The sequence below is a fragment of the Struthio camelus genome, chromosome 2 (assembly GCF_040807025.1).
Source record: "Struthio camelus isolate bStrCam1 chromosome 2, bStrCam1.hap1, whole genome shotgun sequence".
Classification (NCBI taxonomy): domain Eukaryota; kingdom Metazoa; phylum Chordata; class Aves; order Struthioniformes; family Struthionidae; genus Struthio; species Struthio camelus.
In genome coordinates, this window is record NC_090943.1 from 51,568,550 (window position 1) to 51,584,814 (window position 16,265).

The 16,265-nt window shown below is 38.6% G+C and overlaps 1 protein-coding gene across 2 annotated transcripts in view; it reads right to left on the minus strand.

Annotated features, from left to right (window-relative positions):
• The window catches only part of ULK4 (unc-51 like kinase 4), a 257,771-nt gene that overhangs the window by 190,392 nt on the left and 51,114 nt on the right, over positions 1 to 16,265 (minus strand). For both annotated transcript variants that reach the window (XM_068935673.1, XM_068935672.1), the window contains exon 21: positions 7,618 to 7,779. In XM_068935673.1, coding sequence (XP_068791774.1) covers positions 7,618 to 7,779 — 162 coding nt within the window. The remainder of the gene's footprint in view (positions 1 to 7,617; positions 7,780 to 16,265) is intronic.

A 16,265-nucleotide genomic window follows, 5' to 3' on the forward strand; every position in this document is an offset into this window, starting at 1 on the left:
TTACAATTTCAGTGATTAAAATAATTCTAACAGAAGACTGAGATATCAATTGTGCTCTAGCGGAGTGAGTACAAATCTGTGCAGTGTACACTAACTTAGCTATTTCGTAACAAACATTACTCAAACGACCTCCAGGGTGGATTAGTCCCCAAGTCAACACACCCTTCCTTCAGCAAATGCAACTTATAACCTTAAAGATACTGTAAATGGCTTTATTCTCTCCAGATAAAGAAAAAAGGCATTTAAAATGCGAAGTTTCATTTTCTGTTCTTTGAATGAAGCGTTAGGATAGGAAAACAAATTATGTTATTTGATTCACATAAAAATCTGAATTGATTTTAGGGAGAAAATTTCAAGATGATTTTTTCTGTGAAAAGTGGAAAATATTATCACTTCTTTGTTTTCTCCAGACCACCTATCTTTACAAGTTGCTGCTTACTCAGTGCTCTCTTTTAAGAGAAACTATGTGAACCAGCAAAGCCCACAGAACACAATTATCAGGGAGAAAAAGTCTTCCATGTAAGAACCTTAGACATTGCCCAGTGTAAGACTATATAAGTCTTTTATAGTCTTGTGTATAGCACTGTAGCATTTAATATAGACGCTACGTGAAATTGACTGACAGATATAGCAAGGGACAAGCAACATTTTGAGAGGTAAAACACAGTTCAGAAGTCCTTCTGTTTTCTTTCTGCCTGAAGATTCTTCATATTATCAACTGGAGCAGCAGGATATTCACAATATCAATACTGAAATCTCCTTGATTCAAATCTTTAGACTATTACAAAGTCGGTGCCTTCTCTTCCGAAACAATACCCACAGCTCTTCTTCTGCCCTGCACTTTCACAATTGAACTGCGACCACGAGATTGCTAAAAAGTAACTCTGGATTTGAAGATTAGAAATTAATAAAAGGAAGTAACCTAAATCTATATAGAGATGTGATTTAAAAAACTCAAGTACATAATGCATTAGTTATGCATGATCCAGCGGTGTGCAACATGTTTGTTTGATTTGCAAAAAGCTTGCATTAGACTAGTCTTAAAAGATTATTAATATTTTATTACATTTCCAGAGCACTTAAGTAAATCTATTTGCTGTAAAATCTTAGCAGAAGATGATTTTTTAAGGGAATCTCCCTCTACAAAAGTCCACCACAAACAAGTAAGAACAAATCAGAGAAAGATAATTTTTCAGTAAAACCAAGAGGATTTTAGAGGATCATGACACATGCAGAAAACCCAAACAAATTTGGAGTTCTCCCAAAAGTGAATACAATACAGAGATTTAGTTGATATCACTAGAGTTAAGACTCTTGGATCAGCAATTAGAGCAAAATGTGACTTTCTACTGTTACAAAATCCTCATTCTATGCTATAAAATTCTTCATTGCTATTAAATCCTCATACTGGAGAACATTTACTGAGAGATTTTTTTTGGCCAGAAAGTATTTGTCTAAGCAATCATCCACAGCACGCTCCATTTTGTAGATTTTTCTTCCTTTTTGAAAAAGATTGATAGACTTGAGATTTTGTAGTGGAATATGCATTCTTAACACTGCAATAACAACTTTACCAGACTTTTGAGCAACTGAAAAACACCTTAAGCTTTGATAATTTCAAAACCTAACATGTTCAGAAACTCAAAGCTGAGCTTCAGAAATAAGAATGATTTCGCCTTTATATTTCTAAAATCTTAATCAAGAAAAGAAAGCGGATTCAATGACAACCCAATCTTTTAATAATAAAAGTAAATTTCCAAAAAAAAAAAAAAAGTCTCTTTAACATCTCAGATGCAACTACAGCACTAGGTCTTCCTAAGCACAAGGACATAACACAAGAACTACTCACTCTCCTCTCACAAATATATATGACCAAAGCAAAGAAACAACTCCATCTCCCTCAAATATCATTTATTGGCCTTAACAAAAAAAAAAAGGGGGGGGGAAGAAAAAAAGGACCAGCACGCTTAAAATGAACATATGTTTTTTAGACAATAAAACAAGACAGACATTTTATTAAGGTGATTCATCTACTCAGTAAATCCTCTTTTTTGCCCTTTCTAGTCCAGGAAACGTATCAGTTGCTGCCTTTCCCACCTCTGTTTTTCAAAATACAAGCACAGTCTCAGTCTCTTCCTACAGCATGCTCTATTTTCCCAAGGATACAATCTAGCCTACTACATCTAGTCTGAGCTCTCAGATGAGTGGGCAGGAGGTATGTGAGCTCATTAAACATATCCTTGAGGGTCATATTATTAATAAATTGCTGGAACCTAGGGATGGACTGTATGAAGACTACATCCACTAACTTGGTGTGCTAATGCGTGCTAGTGTGGTGTATGCTGCCAATGCCTTAGCTCTCTGCTGCAGAACTAGACAAATACAGGTCGCCAGAGTCACAGGCCTTCAGATGACTTCCAGGTAAATCTCGCAGGGGAGACACAGCTGTCTCCTGGGATCGTATTGCAGCTTCAGAGACAGCAGGAAAGCTCCAGCCCACCATAGCCAGGGAGAGAAGCTTTAAACTCCCGTTAGCTTGCATGTCACAGAGTGCAATGTTGTATGAGTGAAGCTAACACTTCAGCAGAACAGAGAATAGGACTTAACGGGGGATAGAAAACAGTCTCCTAAATCACTGCAGTACATATGCATCTGGAGAGAACAGATGAAGATAAGTCAAAAGGTGGGTGGAGCAGGAATTGTGAAACAACGACGAGAAGCAGTAAGAGCAGAGAACACCTCACACCACCTTCTCTCTGCAACGGTGTTAGGATAGAAAACGATCACAGTGAGAGAAAGGCACTGGCAGAGCCTACTCTAGAACAAACTTCCTCTATCCTTGCTCCCTGCACAGCCTTTACTGGCACCTTTTCTCCCTGTAGCTCCAACTTCAACACCATATATGCCCTACCCATCACTCTCTGGTCATATGGTGGCTGGATAGGATTCATCCCTTCAGGATGCACTCCATATCTCTCAAGCTGGAGAACAAATGCTTTAATGCATCTGATATACCCAAGCCTCTTGAAAGAAGTTATTCAGTATCAATCAGGGAAAAAATAAAAAAAAAAAAAAACACACACCCCACACAAAACAATGATTGAGTTGAGCTTTCCCAGTTTGGTTTCTGTTTAAGTGACTTATACTTAAGTAGTTACTCCTCTTCCAGCAGAATAAGCCATTTCTTAAAAAATATTAAAAGTTATTTCAAAATGAGCATGTAATTTTCAGCATAATGGAAAGAAAATATTCTTCCTACTGCTGAGCCTGTCAGAATGTCACTGACTGACATCTTATAGAATTATTTCTTCTCTGAGTCTAGCAAAATGATAAAAGATACAGCTTTTCTACAGGCAAAATCCGTGATATTTACCCCAGGTAGGCTGGACTCCAAAGTGAGTAAAAATATTGAGGCACAGTCCCTGTTTGCCACCTCTGGCAGGCAGGACAACATAAAGTGTCATTTCTTAACTCTAGAGACTGAAGGCAGAGAGGATTCTTGATATATTTTTACGACTGATAAAAATAATAATGAATACAATTCCACAGTGCCCTACTGCTAGCATAGTTTGCAGACAGCCTGCTAGCTCCACGTAAAGATACAACACATGTATTTCTTAACAGAAATGTATTTTTGCATGTGAATATAGATGTCCGTCAAGAAAAATTCTTCAGGATATATTTAAACAAGGCAAAAATGAACGCACAATAAAACATAATAGCACACTGATGATCTCCATTGACATGGTTATGCAAAACAAAAATGACCATATATATATGTAAAAAATTGGAATTACTGGAAAGTGTACAGTACAATAACCCGAAAAAGACATCAGTATGTTAAAAGGCTTCTAAGCAATCTTCTATAAATGTTCTGTTGTTTCCCATTTCATTAGTTATAAGAAACAAAAATCATATCCCCAACTACTCATCTCCACAGTACAGTGCTCAAATGTGCCCTATACTATAAGTTTCTTCATGACTTGCTGAAACGCCTATAAGTTTCAGTCAGTAAAAGATCTGCTAGTGCTAGATTTTAATATTAATTATCTGAACAAGTGTTTACTTAACAAGTGTTAAGAATGGATTCCCAAACACCTCAGAAGTATGAATACATAGCCATGATCTATACTAGGCCTTGACTAATAAATCTAATAAATTCACCCTCTTGTTTCTTTACTGTCTTGTCACAAAGCAGCAAAAGGATTATAGGACTACCTTAGTATATCTTACTTCAGAAATTTACTGGGGTCAGTTCATGTCATACGTAACATAATAGAATTATATCTCAGACTTTTGATAAATGGCACAATTCCCAGAAAAGTGGAGGGAAACATCCAGGAACACCTTCAGAAACAAGCACACGTGTATGAAATGTTCTGTTCGAATGGAGGAGCCAGACGCAGCTTAATGGATAGCAATAATTTCCATCAAGATCAGAAAAAGAAGAAACAGGGCAGTTGGACCACGGATGTAGAGGAGTGAGTATTTCTGGCTCTGTGGGCCCCTCTTGCTGCTGCTTTCACCCAAAGCCCTCCAGTATATTAGTCTGGAGGAAGCCCTATTTCTGGCATGACTCTAACCTCAGCAACTACCTGAGGCAAAGGTAAGATCCCTGCCTTCGCGGAAAAATGATGATAGCTAGGAACAGCTGTTTTTCACTCATATTGTCCATTTGCACACACAAACTGTGGATTTGCACATATTTGCACTAGATGTTAAGGAAGTGTTTGCCTCAGAGCTCACTGTGCACACACAACCTGACAGTCTCTTCAAAAAGCTGGCCTGGACACTAACACCTGCGCTGCTCAGGAACCTGGGTTTGACAAATATTAAGAGAATGATAATCAAAATGAGAAAGATGCTTTTTCTTTAAAAATTCCCCCCATTGAAAGGGCATCCCAGCAATCAGTTAAGTCTCCTTAGGGAATCCTGGTAACTGCAGCTATCACAACCTCTAAAAAAAGACTACAGCTTTATCCTAATATATGCCATAAGTAAGAGGGTTTGTAGGGTGGTCCCTGAGAACTGATAAGCTTTGTCAGTGTCTTTGAATTTGCACTAAAAAGAAAAAAACAAAACAAAACAAAGGGTAAGAGCTGAGCAAAAATGGCAATATCATTGCAAGGCTTGTAAGTATATTAACCCACGAGTGCCAGATGATTCAATTTTGAAATACATAACATAAATATGCTTTCTTATTACCCATATCATTGCATTTAACATTGAGTAAGAAGCTCATCCAAATCAGCTCTCTATCACAATTGCAATTTCACGACAGAAAGAACTGAGTAACCCAAAAATCTATGATGCTTTTAGCCTCCTCATTTGGAAGCGACCAACTAAGTAAGCAAGCTTTGGTAGCTGACAAAAGATCAAAAAAATAGTTAAAAAATAAAAAAAATGGTCAATTAGGCCACAATTAGGTCCACTTTTGTCCTCCTCTTAGACACTACTCCTGCCTTCCAGATGAGGTGCATGAAGACTTTCTTCTTGTCAAAAAAGAAGTAAAACAAGGCAACTCCCCTAATTGTATTAGTAGTCCCCTCAGTTGTAGGGCTCTCATCTCTGAGCCCGCTGCTGCAAAAAGGTGTAATGAGTCTGCACTGAGGACAAGAGTCTTCTGAGAATCAAAAGTATAGCTTCTACATCTTACTAGGCAGAAAGTGGCTCTTGCTTATCTCAAGCGTACTGTATTTTCCAAGACGAAACTGATTTTTCAAAAGGGGGTGGGGAAAACACACACACTGATATTTCCTCTAATTATCTTTGTTCAATGTCTGAATGCAATTCAAAGAAATGCTTTTCCCGGGATATGCTGTTCACTGTGGCACACTCAACAGGCATAACTGTCCAACTGGCCTCTAAAAGAGGAGCAGGTCTGAAATTCTAGTGTAAGAGTCAAGGGAAGGGTCAATGACGAAACATTCTGCAAGTGAACAGTGGACAAACAGGAGGAGAACTTCAGGACAAACAGAAAGAAATAAAAAAAAAAAAAGCTGTGATCTAATAGCAAAGATAACTGCTACCCAGTTAAATCGCTGACAAGACCTGAACGCACTAGGTAAAAAATATTCCATATGGCAAAAGTAGTAGTATGAGAGATGATTGAGCAGGCTTGTTTAAATACTCAATACGTAAAAAAAAATTATGACTCTAATCTCTAGTCTTTGGTCACATAAACGGTCATGACGTATACAACTGACAGCTCAAATGGATAAGGTCTCAAAGAAGAGCCTTTGAGAAAAAACAGCCTACCAGCCGGACTCAAAAGCAGATTTAAGTTATAAATGTTCTGAAGGTTACACATATATCCCACACATTTAGTGACTAAGAACCCTCTACCTATAGAGGTACTAAGATGAAGTTTTTACAAAGATTTCAGATGCCACAAATGCTTCTGTAATAGTCAATATATTTTACTAACTAAATTTACTGTTCTAAAAGGTCAACACACGTTCTCAGTATTTGAGCAGTTTGTTTCCCAGGCAACAGTTTCCCACAAATACACATTGAGATACACCTTTAATAAATATATATTTTTTAATTATATATTTCCTCTGCTACTTATTTCTTCAGCCACTCTGCCATATATTTTTATATCTTTTGTATCTGTTACTACCTCAATGCTAGATGTTTCTAAGTGCATACTGCTGCAGCAGCAACACTACCATTTTCCATCTGGAAAGCTAATAGCAAACTCATTAGTGAGCCTGAACACTACTCAGAAAATTAGCATCCAGTTATCCCTTCATTTATTGTCAACTTATTGTTCAGTTCTAAATGATTACCTGTTTTAGTGGATTAAATTCACAGTCCTGCCAAAGACCATCTACCTCACAAACAATTATTCTTTGTTTCAAACCTAGTGCTCACATCTCATAGACCTTTGTTTGTCTTATTATAAGCTCTTCAGGGCAGGGACTAGACCTGACAACTGTATAGGAAGGAACACGATTATTTCAGATGCATCTTCTAAGGCTGTCTGTGATAAAAACAATAATTACTCCTTAAGTAAGACACAACATTTCAAAAGAGAAATTTCAATTTTGGAAGAATTTATTTGATTCCTTGAAAGATTAAACTTTTCAAACACTCATGGTCAGCAGCTTAAGAGCAGCAGCATAAGAAACTGTACGTTCAAAGCAGTAATGAATTTGCAAGGACTTCGTCCTATGTTTGTTTTCAATATGGGAAGAAATACTAGGTTACAAGCATAGATCTTCTCAGTGAAGGCAGCTGAATATGAACAAGGCCACAGAGTACTATTTACAAGATATTGCCACAGACAAGTATATCAATATGATAGCAAAATGCTGCAAGCCAATTAACTTCGGCACATCCGCCCAGAACCACCTTTTGGACATCTTTGAACAGGTACTACTATTCTATTGTTGGGGAATTAATATTAAGAAAAACATCTCATACAACAAATTCTGGAATATAAAATGTTCAATTTTCAGTTCCAAAAAATATGTAAATATATCTTAATGTAATATGAAATATAATTATGAATACACAAACATGCTCCAAAAAATTTCAATTTCCATACAAAGTATTTAAAACTTTTAAAACAATACCCAAAACATGTCAATATCATGAAGCAAAATTTCTTACCGAAACAGCAGTTATCTTCAGGGAATCTACTGTAGAATGTGTGAAAAGGTACCACAACACAGGTCCAATTTCTGCTGTAACAAATCCTTGTGCATGGCAAGAGAGAGTAGTGCAAACATTTTCGATGATTTTTGCTGCCAAATGGTTCACAACGCGCTCCTCCTAGAGGGGTAAGTAGAAAGGAAAGATTATATGCAAACATTTTTAATGTTTCTGACTTGTTTTTAAACTAAGTACTAGGTCTATGTTTTATTCACTGTACACTTAGTGTGGCTTCTTAATTTTATTTGAAGCTTGGAACAGTAATTTCACAAGAAACCTCAACTATTTCTGAGAAAATTACGTTTGAGGCCTATTCCCCTGCCACTTTCTCTTCTATTACGAAGATGACAATTAATAGAAATATAACATATTACAAAATCTTTTGGCTCCAAATGATCAGCCCGAATTAAACGCAGTCACCAAAAATGACAAGGTGTTATGCCACAGGTGCTCTATGATCAGTGCTTTATGAATACATGTCTGTTTACCAACGTTCATTACTACAATAGGCTTCGAATACCCTATTGGCTTCGGGAAAACTAAACCAAAGAGATTAGACCCTTCTTACTCAAAGCAACCAATAACCCCTGAGGATAAAGAAAAAGCCTTCTGGCAAGTTAGGTTATCCTGTAATTCCCTTTTCCTCCTCTTTGGAAACACATAGTCTTGACCAAGGCCTAACACAGACCTTTGGGAGCCATTTACTACAGCAATTCCTGAATTCCCCTAACAGATTCTCAACTCTTAGTATTTTTCTTTTAATGCTAATCAAATCTTTTTAGCTGCAAAAACATTTATGGAAAGCCATCAAATGATTCTATTAAAAAACAAAGTTATTCATCCGCACTACATGTAGTCTATACACATATCTTTAGTTTCTACTTCACTTCTGCATATTATTATACACACTATAACGCCTGCATGGAATAAAAAAAAAATCATGTCAGAATAATGATAAGCCATCAGCATATCATGGATGTTATATGGCATTAGTTCTTTCTCAGGAATACTGTTACTGACTCCAATGGAAGTTTAACTTACTACTTCAAATCAGTGTGTGTGATATCTTTACCTTAACAGAAATGGCAGATTCAGTGCTGGTGGTTTTTCGGCTGTGCACTGACTCACTTTATTTCCATCTGCAACTATGAATAACTGAGGTCTTTAACAATGACCTAAATAGCATGTATGAGTTCAGCAAGAGTGAATTTTAACATAAGAAGGACAACCAATTTAATTTGTCAAGTCTACCTCATAGTCTGTCTTCACAAATAATTCATCATAATATCTAACTGATTCCTTTCTTATACTAATCTCCACATTATCCTACTACCCTTTGGATTTCTGACATTTATCTTCACAATCAGAACCACCAACAACTGTGAGCAATAATAATGAAACCTTTCAGAAAGCAGTACAAAGGCCATCCAGAAGTGGAGAACATTCACTTCATTAAAAATATATTCTCTATCAACTCTTCCTTCTACTGACATAAGTGTTCTAAAATACAGATATTGAAGTAGAAATGCTTGGAAACTCTAGTATAATGCTGTCAAAAAAGCTTTATTCATACTAATTTTCATGCTAAAACTTTACTGAGTTCTGTGGTCTTCCTTCAATTCATAGCTATGAAGAGAAAAAAGATTTCTGATTCTGGGTTTTTACACAGTTTTTATTACTGCAATATATTGTATCATTTCAATCTATTAAAGACTTAGTTACATATACATGTTCACCAAAATTAGGCATCTCAAAACTTTTTACAAATATTAATTTTTAGTCTGTTTCAGTGAAATACACTTCTGAATTTCAGTCTATTTTTTGCACAGGTAAGGTTAAAAAAATGTATGTTTATCAACTATAAGCATTTAAAATCCACTCCATAATTGAAACATTCATATTCAAGTTAAGTCTCCCTTACTTGCTAAACGATTACGAGGAACACTAACTGAAGCTCCATTGCTGCTTTGAATAGTCAATACCATTTACTAAACATACTATAATCCCATAAATAAATCATAATAAAAGCATTATGCAGCAGATAATGGTTATTATGAATGCTAACAGATATCCAGGTGCAGTTCTAGCCTTCTTAACAAAATTTGGTCCTGAACGTGTGTTTCATCTTGTTCTTTTCAGCTGCTGCCAAGATGAGTTATAGCCTGTGCCAGATAACAATCATTCTACTACCTTGGCTAGAAAAGGGTCATGCATTGTCACAGCACTCTATAAACCCAATGAGGCTGTCAGAGTAATTCCATTTGCTGCCATCTGAGATACCTCTCTTAGCCCCTCTGGGATCTATTCCTGAGCTCTATCTAAGCAACAAGACTTGTCCCATTTTCTGCTTAATTAAGTCTCTGCAAGGGAAGTCTGAGCTAAACTAATATTTGGCCTCCTACCTAAAGGAGTCATCCTGTCATGTTACCAGGACGTAAGTTGTGTTAGTGGAAAGAAACTGATCTTCAAGATATAAGTAATGAGCTTGCATATAACAGTTAACCTCTGTCCATATCATGAACTGTCTTAAGCCTAAACCCATTAATAGAACTGTATCAAAAAGAAGCAGGTACTCTACTGTCTCTATTTTTAGATTTCTACTAGTTTTACAAAATGCACTTTGAGCTCCTAACTTTCAGTCATGTTAAACACTTGCAGCTAAGTCTTTTTTTGATTAGAGTCACGGATGTTTAGTGAAAACGAACCCTAAGTGAGAAAGCAAGTACTAAAAGGGTAAAAAAAAAAAAAAAAATGTAAACTGCTAAAGGAGTTTCCTTTAATCTAAAAGGACAGATAGAATGAAAATACAAGCAAAACTTAATAAACCTATATTGTTCTAAACATTCGTGATTATAAGAATCAGATCTCATTTAACTATAATTTACAATGTAAATCTTTCACAAAGAAGAACAAACATGTAGAAGTAGGTTTTTAAATACCTTTTGTGAAAAGAAAATAGAGATTTGATATCTAAACATGAAGTCTGAAAATGCATGATTCAGACTATTACTTTCACAGTATAGACTGTCCAATATTTTCTGAGAAAACAGTCATAATATTCTCCTCTCACTGTAAAGCCACTGTTCTGGCTAAGAACATACCTTCTAAGTAAAGAAGACGCAAAGTCCACTACAGAAGCCAAACTGGTACTTTATACCTTTAATACCTCACTAACCTATGTATAACATATATTCCACCAATATGGAGAGTTTCCTAAGTCAATGTTATTGTTCAGAATATTAAAACAGAAATGTCCTTTTTAAGCCACTCTTTTGTATTGCACTTGAGCCCTTCTACAAAAATGTTACCACTGAGTCACTGTAACTATCAAATAGAAGGAAGAAAAAAAGAAAAATTAGGCTCAAATGTAATAGAGAAAGAATACTATTAGTGTATAAACTTTAGAGATGTGTTACTCACTACTTACTTTACAGGAGTATTTCTACCTTCTGACTATATTGCCTCATATGAAACATTCACCATTTTTTGGACTGTCTTCTATTGTTAAAATTTCTCACTAGTTCAGAACCAAAACCTTCTGATTTTTATCTTATTCCGTCATTAAGGAAGAACTGTTATGAAAGATGGAAACGTGCACTGTAACTTACTGGCAAGCTGTAACTTATTATCATGCTTATATGGTACCTTGAAAAATGCATATCAAAGAGATGGAAAACTGCACTTTGTAACCTCATGCACTATTTCCGATTAAAATACTTTCTCCAGGTGCCATGCTTTCAAATGAGAGAATTGTGCACTTTCTAAAAGCCAGATACAGCTTATTAGCTAGAGATGTGTATATTAATTTATATATAGGCAATATATTTGCGCGGATAATTTTTTTTTCCAGGTTCTACAAAGTCATTACTAAAACTGCACATAGCAGTACCTTGTATTTACATGTCGTTTGTAAGCAGAAATGGAGAGATAACAAGCTCCTGAAAACTTTCAATAGTTCCTTCCTGCTTTCACACAGGAAGGCTCCTAAGAACACTTGTACACAGTTCCTGACTCCCACTGTCTATTCTCACATAGGGCTATGTCAAAGCAACATAATCTAGATCGAAACGAGACAAAATAATAAAATATATCAAAGAGCAGTTTGGATATGGGAAAGATGATTACCACTAAGACAACTATCTGAAAAAAATGGTTAAAAGAAGGATCTGAAGGATAAGAGAGAGACAGAGGGAGAGAGAAAGACAGAGAACTTTGAAGAGCAGAAAAGAACCATCTGTTGCGGAAGTAATAAGAGTTTAGACTTTAAGAAAAGAGTGGAAGCAGAAAGGTGAGATAATTGACTGAAATGCAAGTGTGAACAAGGTAAAATGTAAGGGAGAAACTAAAGCTGAGATTTCACTGGGTTAAAATTAAGCTGAGCCTTGAATATGATAACAGAAAGCAAAAAATACATGCAGAGCCAATGAAGTGATTCAAACGAGATCAGACAATATATTTTGAGTGCAGCAGACAAGGGTAACTTTTGCAAAGGTGTTTTGAATAAATTAAGTAAAATGGACGAAAGGAAAAGGGCAGTCACATCAGCATTATGCAGTTAATATTAAATAGGAATACCCTTTCTGAAAAAAAAAGTGGCTACGTAACACAAGAATATTGACAGACCCTGACAGCAGGGAGACAAACTTTAGCAAGAGAGAGCCCTGAAAAATCTTCAGAAGCCTCTCTTTTGAGAATGTGTACATTAAATAACCTTATTTTTAATGCTGTAGGAACTAAGCACCTTAACTGTAGAAATCAGGACTCTGCTATCCTAGTGACTACACATAAACATTTAGAAGTTTGACTTGAATACAAACAAAAATGCCTGTATCAGAAACTTTGCGTCACTTCATTGGAAATAGCTGTTGTAAAAGGTTAGTAGACAAAGGTTGCAATATTTACCACAAGGATTCTGATAGACTGTAAAATTATACCAAAGCTAAACATGTCAAAATTGGACTCGTCAGTGTCTTATGAGTACACCAATTTCCTTATATCAATACAACATTGAACATGCCTATTCTTTGCCTGAACCAAAAATATCTTCCATCTCAATCTATTAGCATTAAAGTGTAGCAAATCTGAACTTGTGTTCCCTACTGATAAAAATATTTTCCAACCTACTAGTTTACTGTCCTAAAAGCCCTTTAATCTATATACTTTTTGTTACTGTTAGATTTTCAGGTATGGAAGGTATGCAAAACTGACTCTGCTTGCATTTTCTGAACTTTTCATTCCTTTACAGACAAATAAAAGGGACGCAAACACATTTAAACTCTCTCCAGCCTCTGTTATTCTGTTTCTGTGGCTAAGTCTGGTCTGATAATGACAACTGTTACTAGAACTCTGAAATCCAAGTACACTTCAGAGAATTCCTAATGGAATTCAAAAATACCCAGCTTATCTTAAGAAAGTCAAGGTAATATAAACTATGGTACTGAATGATGTAGGTTAGTTTTATTTTCTTAAATTCTTATTAAAGACATCAAATAAAGCTTCTTAACTGACAATAAAAGATTACAATGAGGTATTTCATAATGCATGTACTTAACCCAGTGCAGTAACGCAAAGCTTATTACCAAAAAAATAGTTTGCCATTTTCATAAACACAGAGACCACATACACATATTAACTATAGGAAGCATACTGAGAGATAAAATTTTATTAAATAAGCTTAAAATAATGAAAATCAACATATGATTTAATTAATTCTAATTTGTTAATTGCTAATGTAAGAGGGATTTCAAGCTAGAGAATTGGGAAGAGAGAAACTTCATGAAATTCAAAAAAGACAAATGGAAAGTTTTACACCTAGGATGGAATAACCAACCCTATGCAGCTGTATGGGTGGGAGCTGACTGGCTAGAGAGCAGTGCAGCAGAGAAGGTCCAGAGGTTCAGTTGCCTGAACACGAGTCAGCACTGTGCCCTGGTGGCAACGAAGGTTAACTGCAGACTGCGTTGACTAAAGAGCCCAGCCAGCTGGTTGAGGGAACTGATTATATTCTCATCTATTCTGAAATGTGAGATCACATTTGGAGTACTATGTCCAAGTATAGCTCCCCACTACAAGGAAGACTTTGACATAAAGGAGTGAGTCCAGAAGAGGACCACAAGTATGACTGAGGGGCAGAAGCACATGATATTCATGAAGAGGCTGAGAGTGCTAAGTTTGTCCAGTCTGAAGAAGGGAAAGCTGTTGGGGGGGGGGGGGGGCAGATAATAGCTGTTTTCTATCACCTGTAGGTGATTATAGAGAAGATCTAGCAAGACTCTTCATGGTGGTGCCAATGAAAGGTTGGGAGGCAACGGACACAGACTGCAGCAAGGGAAATTCCAATTAGATGTAAGGAAAAACGTTCTTCACAGTGAGAGCAGTCAGACACAGAAATGGGCCCAGAGAGTTGTAGACAGGCTGGTCAGACAGCTGGAGCATATAACATACGAGGAGAGGCTGAGAACGAGTCTGCTCAGCCTTAAGAAGAAAAGGTACAGGGGAGATATCACAACTACCCGATTAGAGGATACAGAGAAGGTAGAGCCAGATCTTACCATAGGTTAATATTCAAGCATCACCTCCTCCAGGCTCAAGAGCAGTGCATCCCTCTGAGGAAGAAGTCGAGCAAAGCGGGCAGGAGACCAGCATGGATGAGCAAGGAACTCCTGGCCAAACTCCAGCAGAAGAAAGAAGTACACAGAATGCGGAAAAGGGGACAGGCCACTTGGGAGGAATACAGGGACGTTGTCAGAGTGTGCAGGGATGCGACAAGGAAGGCTAAGGCCCAGTTGGAATTAAATCTGGCAAGGGATGTCAAGGACAACAAGAAGGGCTTCTTCAAATACATCAATAGCAAAAGGAAGACTAGGGAAAACGTCGGCCCGCTGCTGAATGGGGCGGGGGCCCTGGTGACGAAGGATATAGAGAAGGCAGAGTTATTGAATGCTGCCTTTGCTTCAGTCTTCACTGCTAAGGCCAGTCCTCAGGAATTCCAGACCTTGGAGACGAGAGGAAGGCTGGAGAAAGGAAAACTCTCCCTTGGTTGAGGAGGATCGGGTTAGAGATCTTTTGTCCAAACCTGACATCCATAAATCCATGGGCCCCGATGGGATGCACCCACGAGTGCTGAGGGAGCTGGCGGATGTTATCGCTAGGCCACTCTCCATCCTCTTGGAAAGGTCCTGGAGATCAGGAGAGGTGCCTGAGGACTGGAAGAAAGCCAGTGTCACGCCAGTCTTCAAAAAGGGCAAGGAGGAGGAGCCAGGAAACTCCAGGCCTGTCAGCCTCACCTCCATCCCTGGAAAGGTGATGGAGCAGCTCCTCCTGGAGGTCCTCACTAAGCATGTGGAGGACAGGAAGGTGATCAGGAGTAGTCAGCATGGATTCACCAAAGGGAAATCATGCTTGACCAATCTGATAGCCTTCTATGACGGGATGACTGGCTGGGTAGATGAGGGGAGAGCAGTGGATGTTGTCTCCCTGGACTTGAGCAAGGCTTTGGACACTGTCTCCCATCACATCCTCCTAGGTAAGCTCAGGAAGCGTGGGCTAGATGAGTGGACAGTGAGGTAGATTGAGAACTGGCTGGATGGCCGAGCTCAGAGGGTTGTGGTGAATGGCGCAGAGTCAAGTCGGAGGCCTGTGGCTAGCGGTGTCCCCCAGGGGTCAGTCCTGGGTCCAGCCTTGTTCAACGTATTCCTCAATGACCTGGAGGAAGGGACAGAGTGCACCCTCAGCAAGTTTGCTGATGATACTAAACTGGGGGGATTGGCTGGCACACCGGAGGACTGTGCTGCCCTTCAGAGGGACCTGGACAGGCTGGAGAGGTGGGCGGAGAGGAACCTCATGAAGTTCAACACAGGCAAGTGCAAGGTCCTGCACCTAGGCAGGAATAATCCCATGCACCAGTACAGGCTGGGGGTTGACCTGCTGGAAAGTAGCTCTGCCGAGAAGGACCTGGGGGTCCTGGTGGACAACAAGTTAAACATGAGCCAGCAGTGTGCCCTTGTGGCCAAGAAGGCCAATGGGATCCTGGGGTGCATTAGGCAGAGTGTTGCCAGCAGGTGGAGGGAGGTGATCCTGCCCCTCTCCTCAGCCCTGGGGAGGCCTCACCTGGAGTACTGTGTCCAGTGCTGGGCTCCCCAGTACAAGAGAGACATGGCACTCCTGGAGAGAGTCCAGCGGAGGCCTCCAAAGATGATTAGAGGGCTGGAGCATCTCTCCTATGAAGAAAGACTGCAAGAGCTGGGCCTGTTCAGCCTGGAGAAGAGAAGACTGAGAGGCGATCTCATCAACGTGTACAAGTACCTGAAGGGGGAGTGTCAAGAGGATGGGGCCAAACTCTTCTCCGTGGTGCCCAGCAACAGGACAAGAGGCCACGGGCACAAACTGAACCACAGGAAGTTCCATCTGACCACGAGGACAAACTTCTTGACTGTGAGGGTGAGTGAGTATTGGAACAGGTTGCCCAGAGAGGCTGTGGAGTCTCCTTCGCTGGAGATATTCCAAACGCATCTGGATGTGATCCTGGGCAATATGCTCTAGATGACCCTGCTTGAGCAGGGAGGTTGGACTAGATGATCTCCAGAGGTCCCTTCCAACCTAAACGA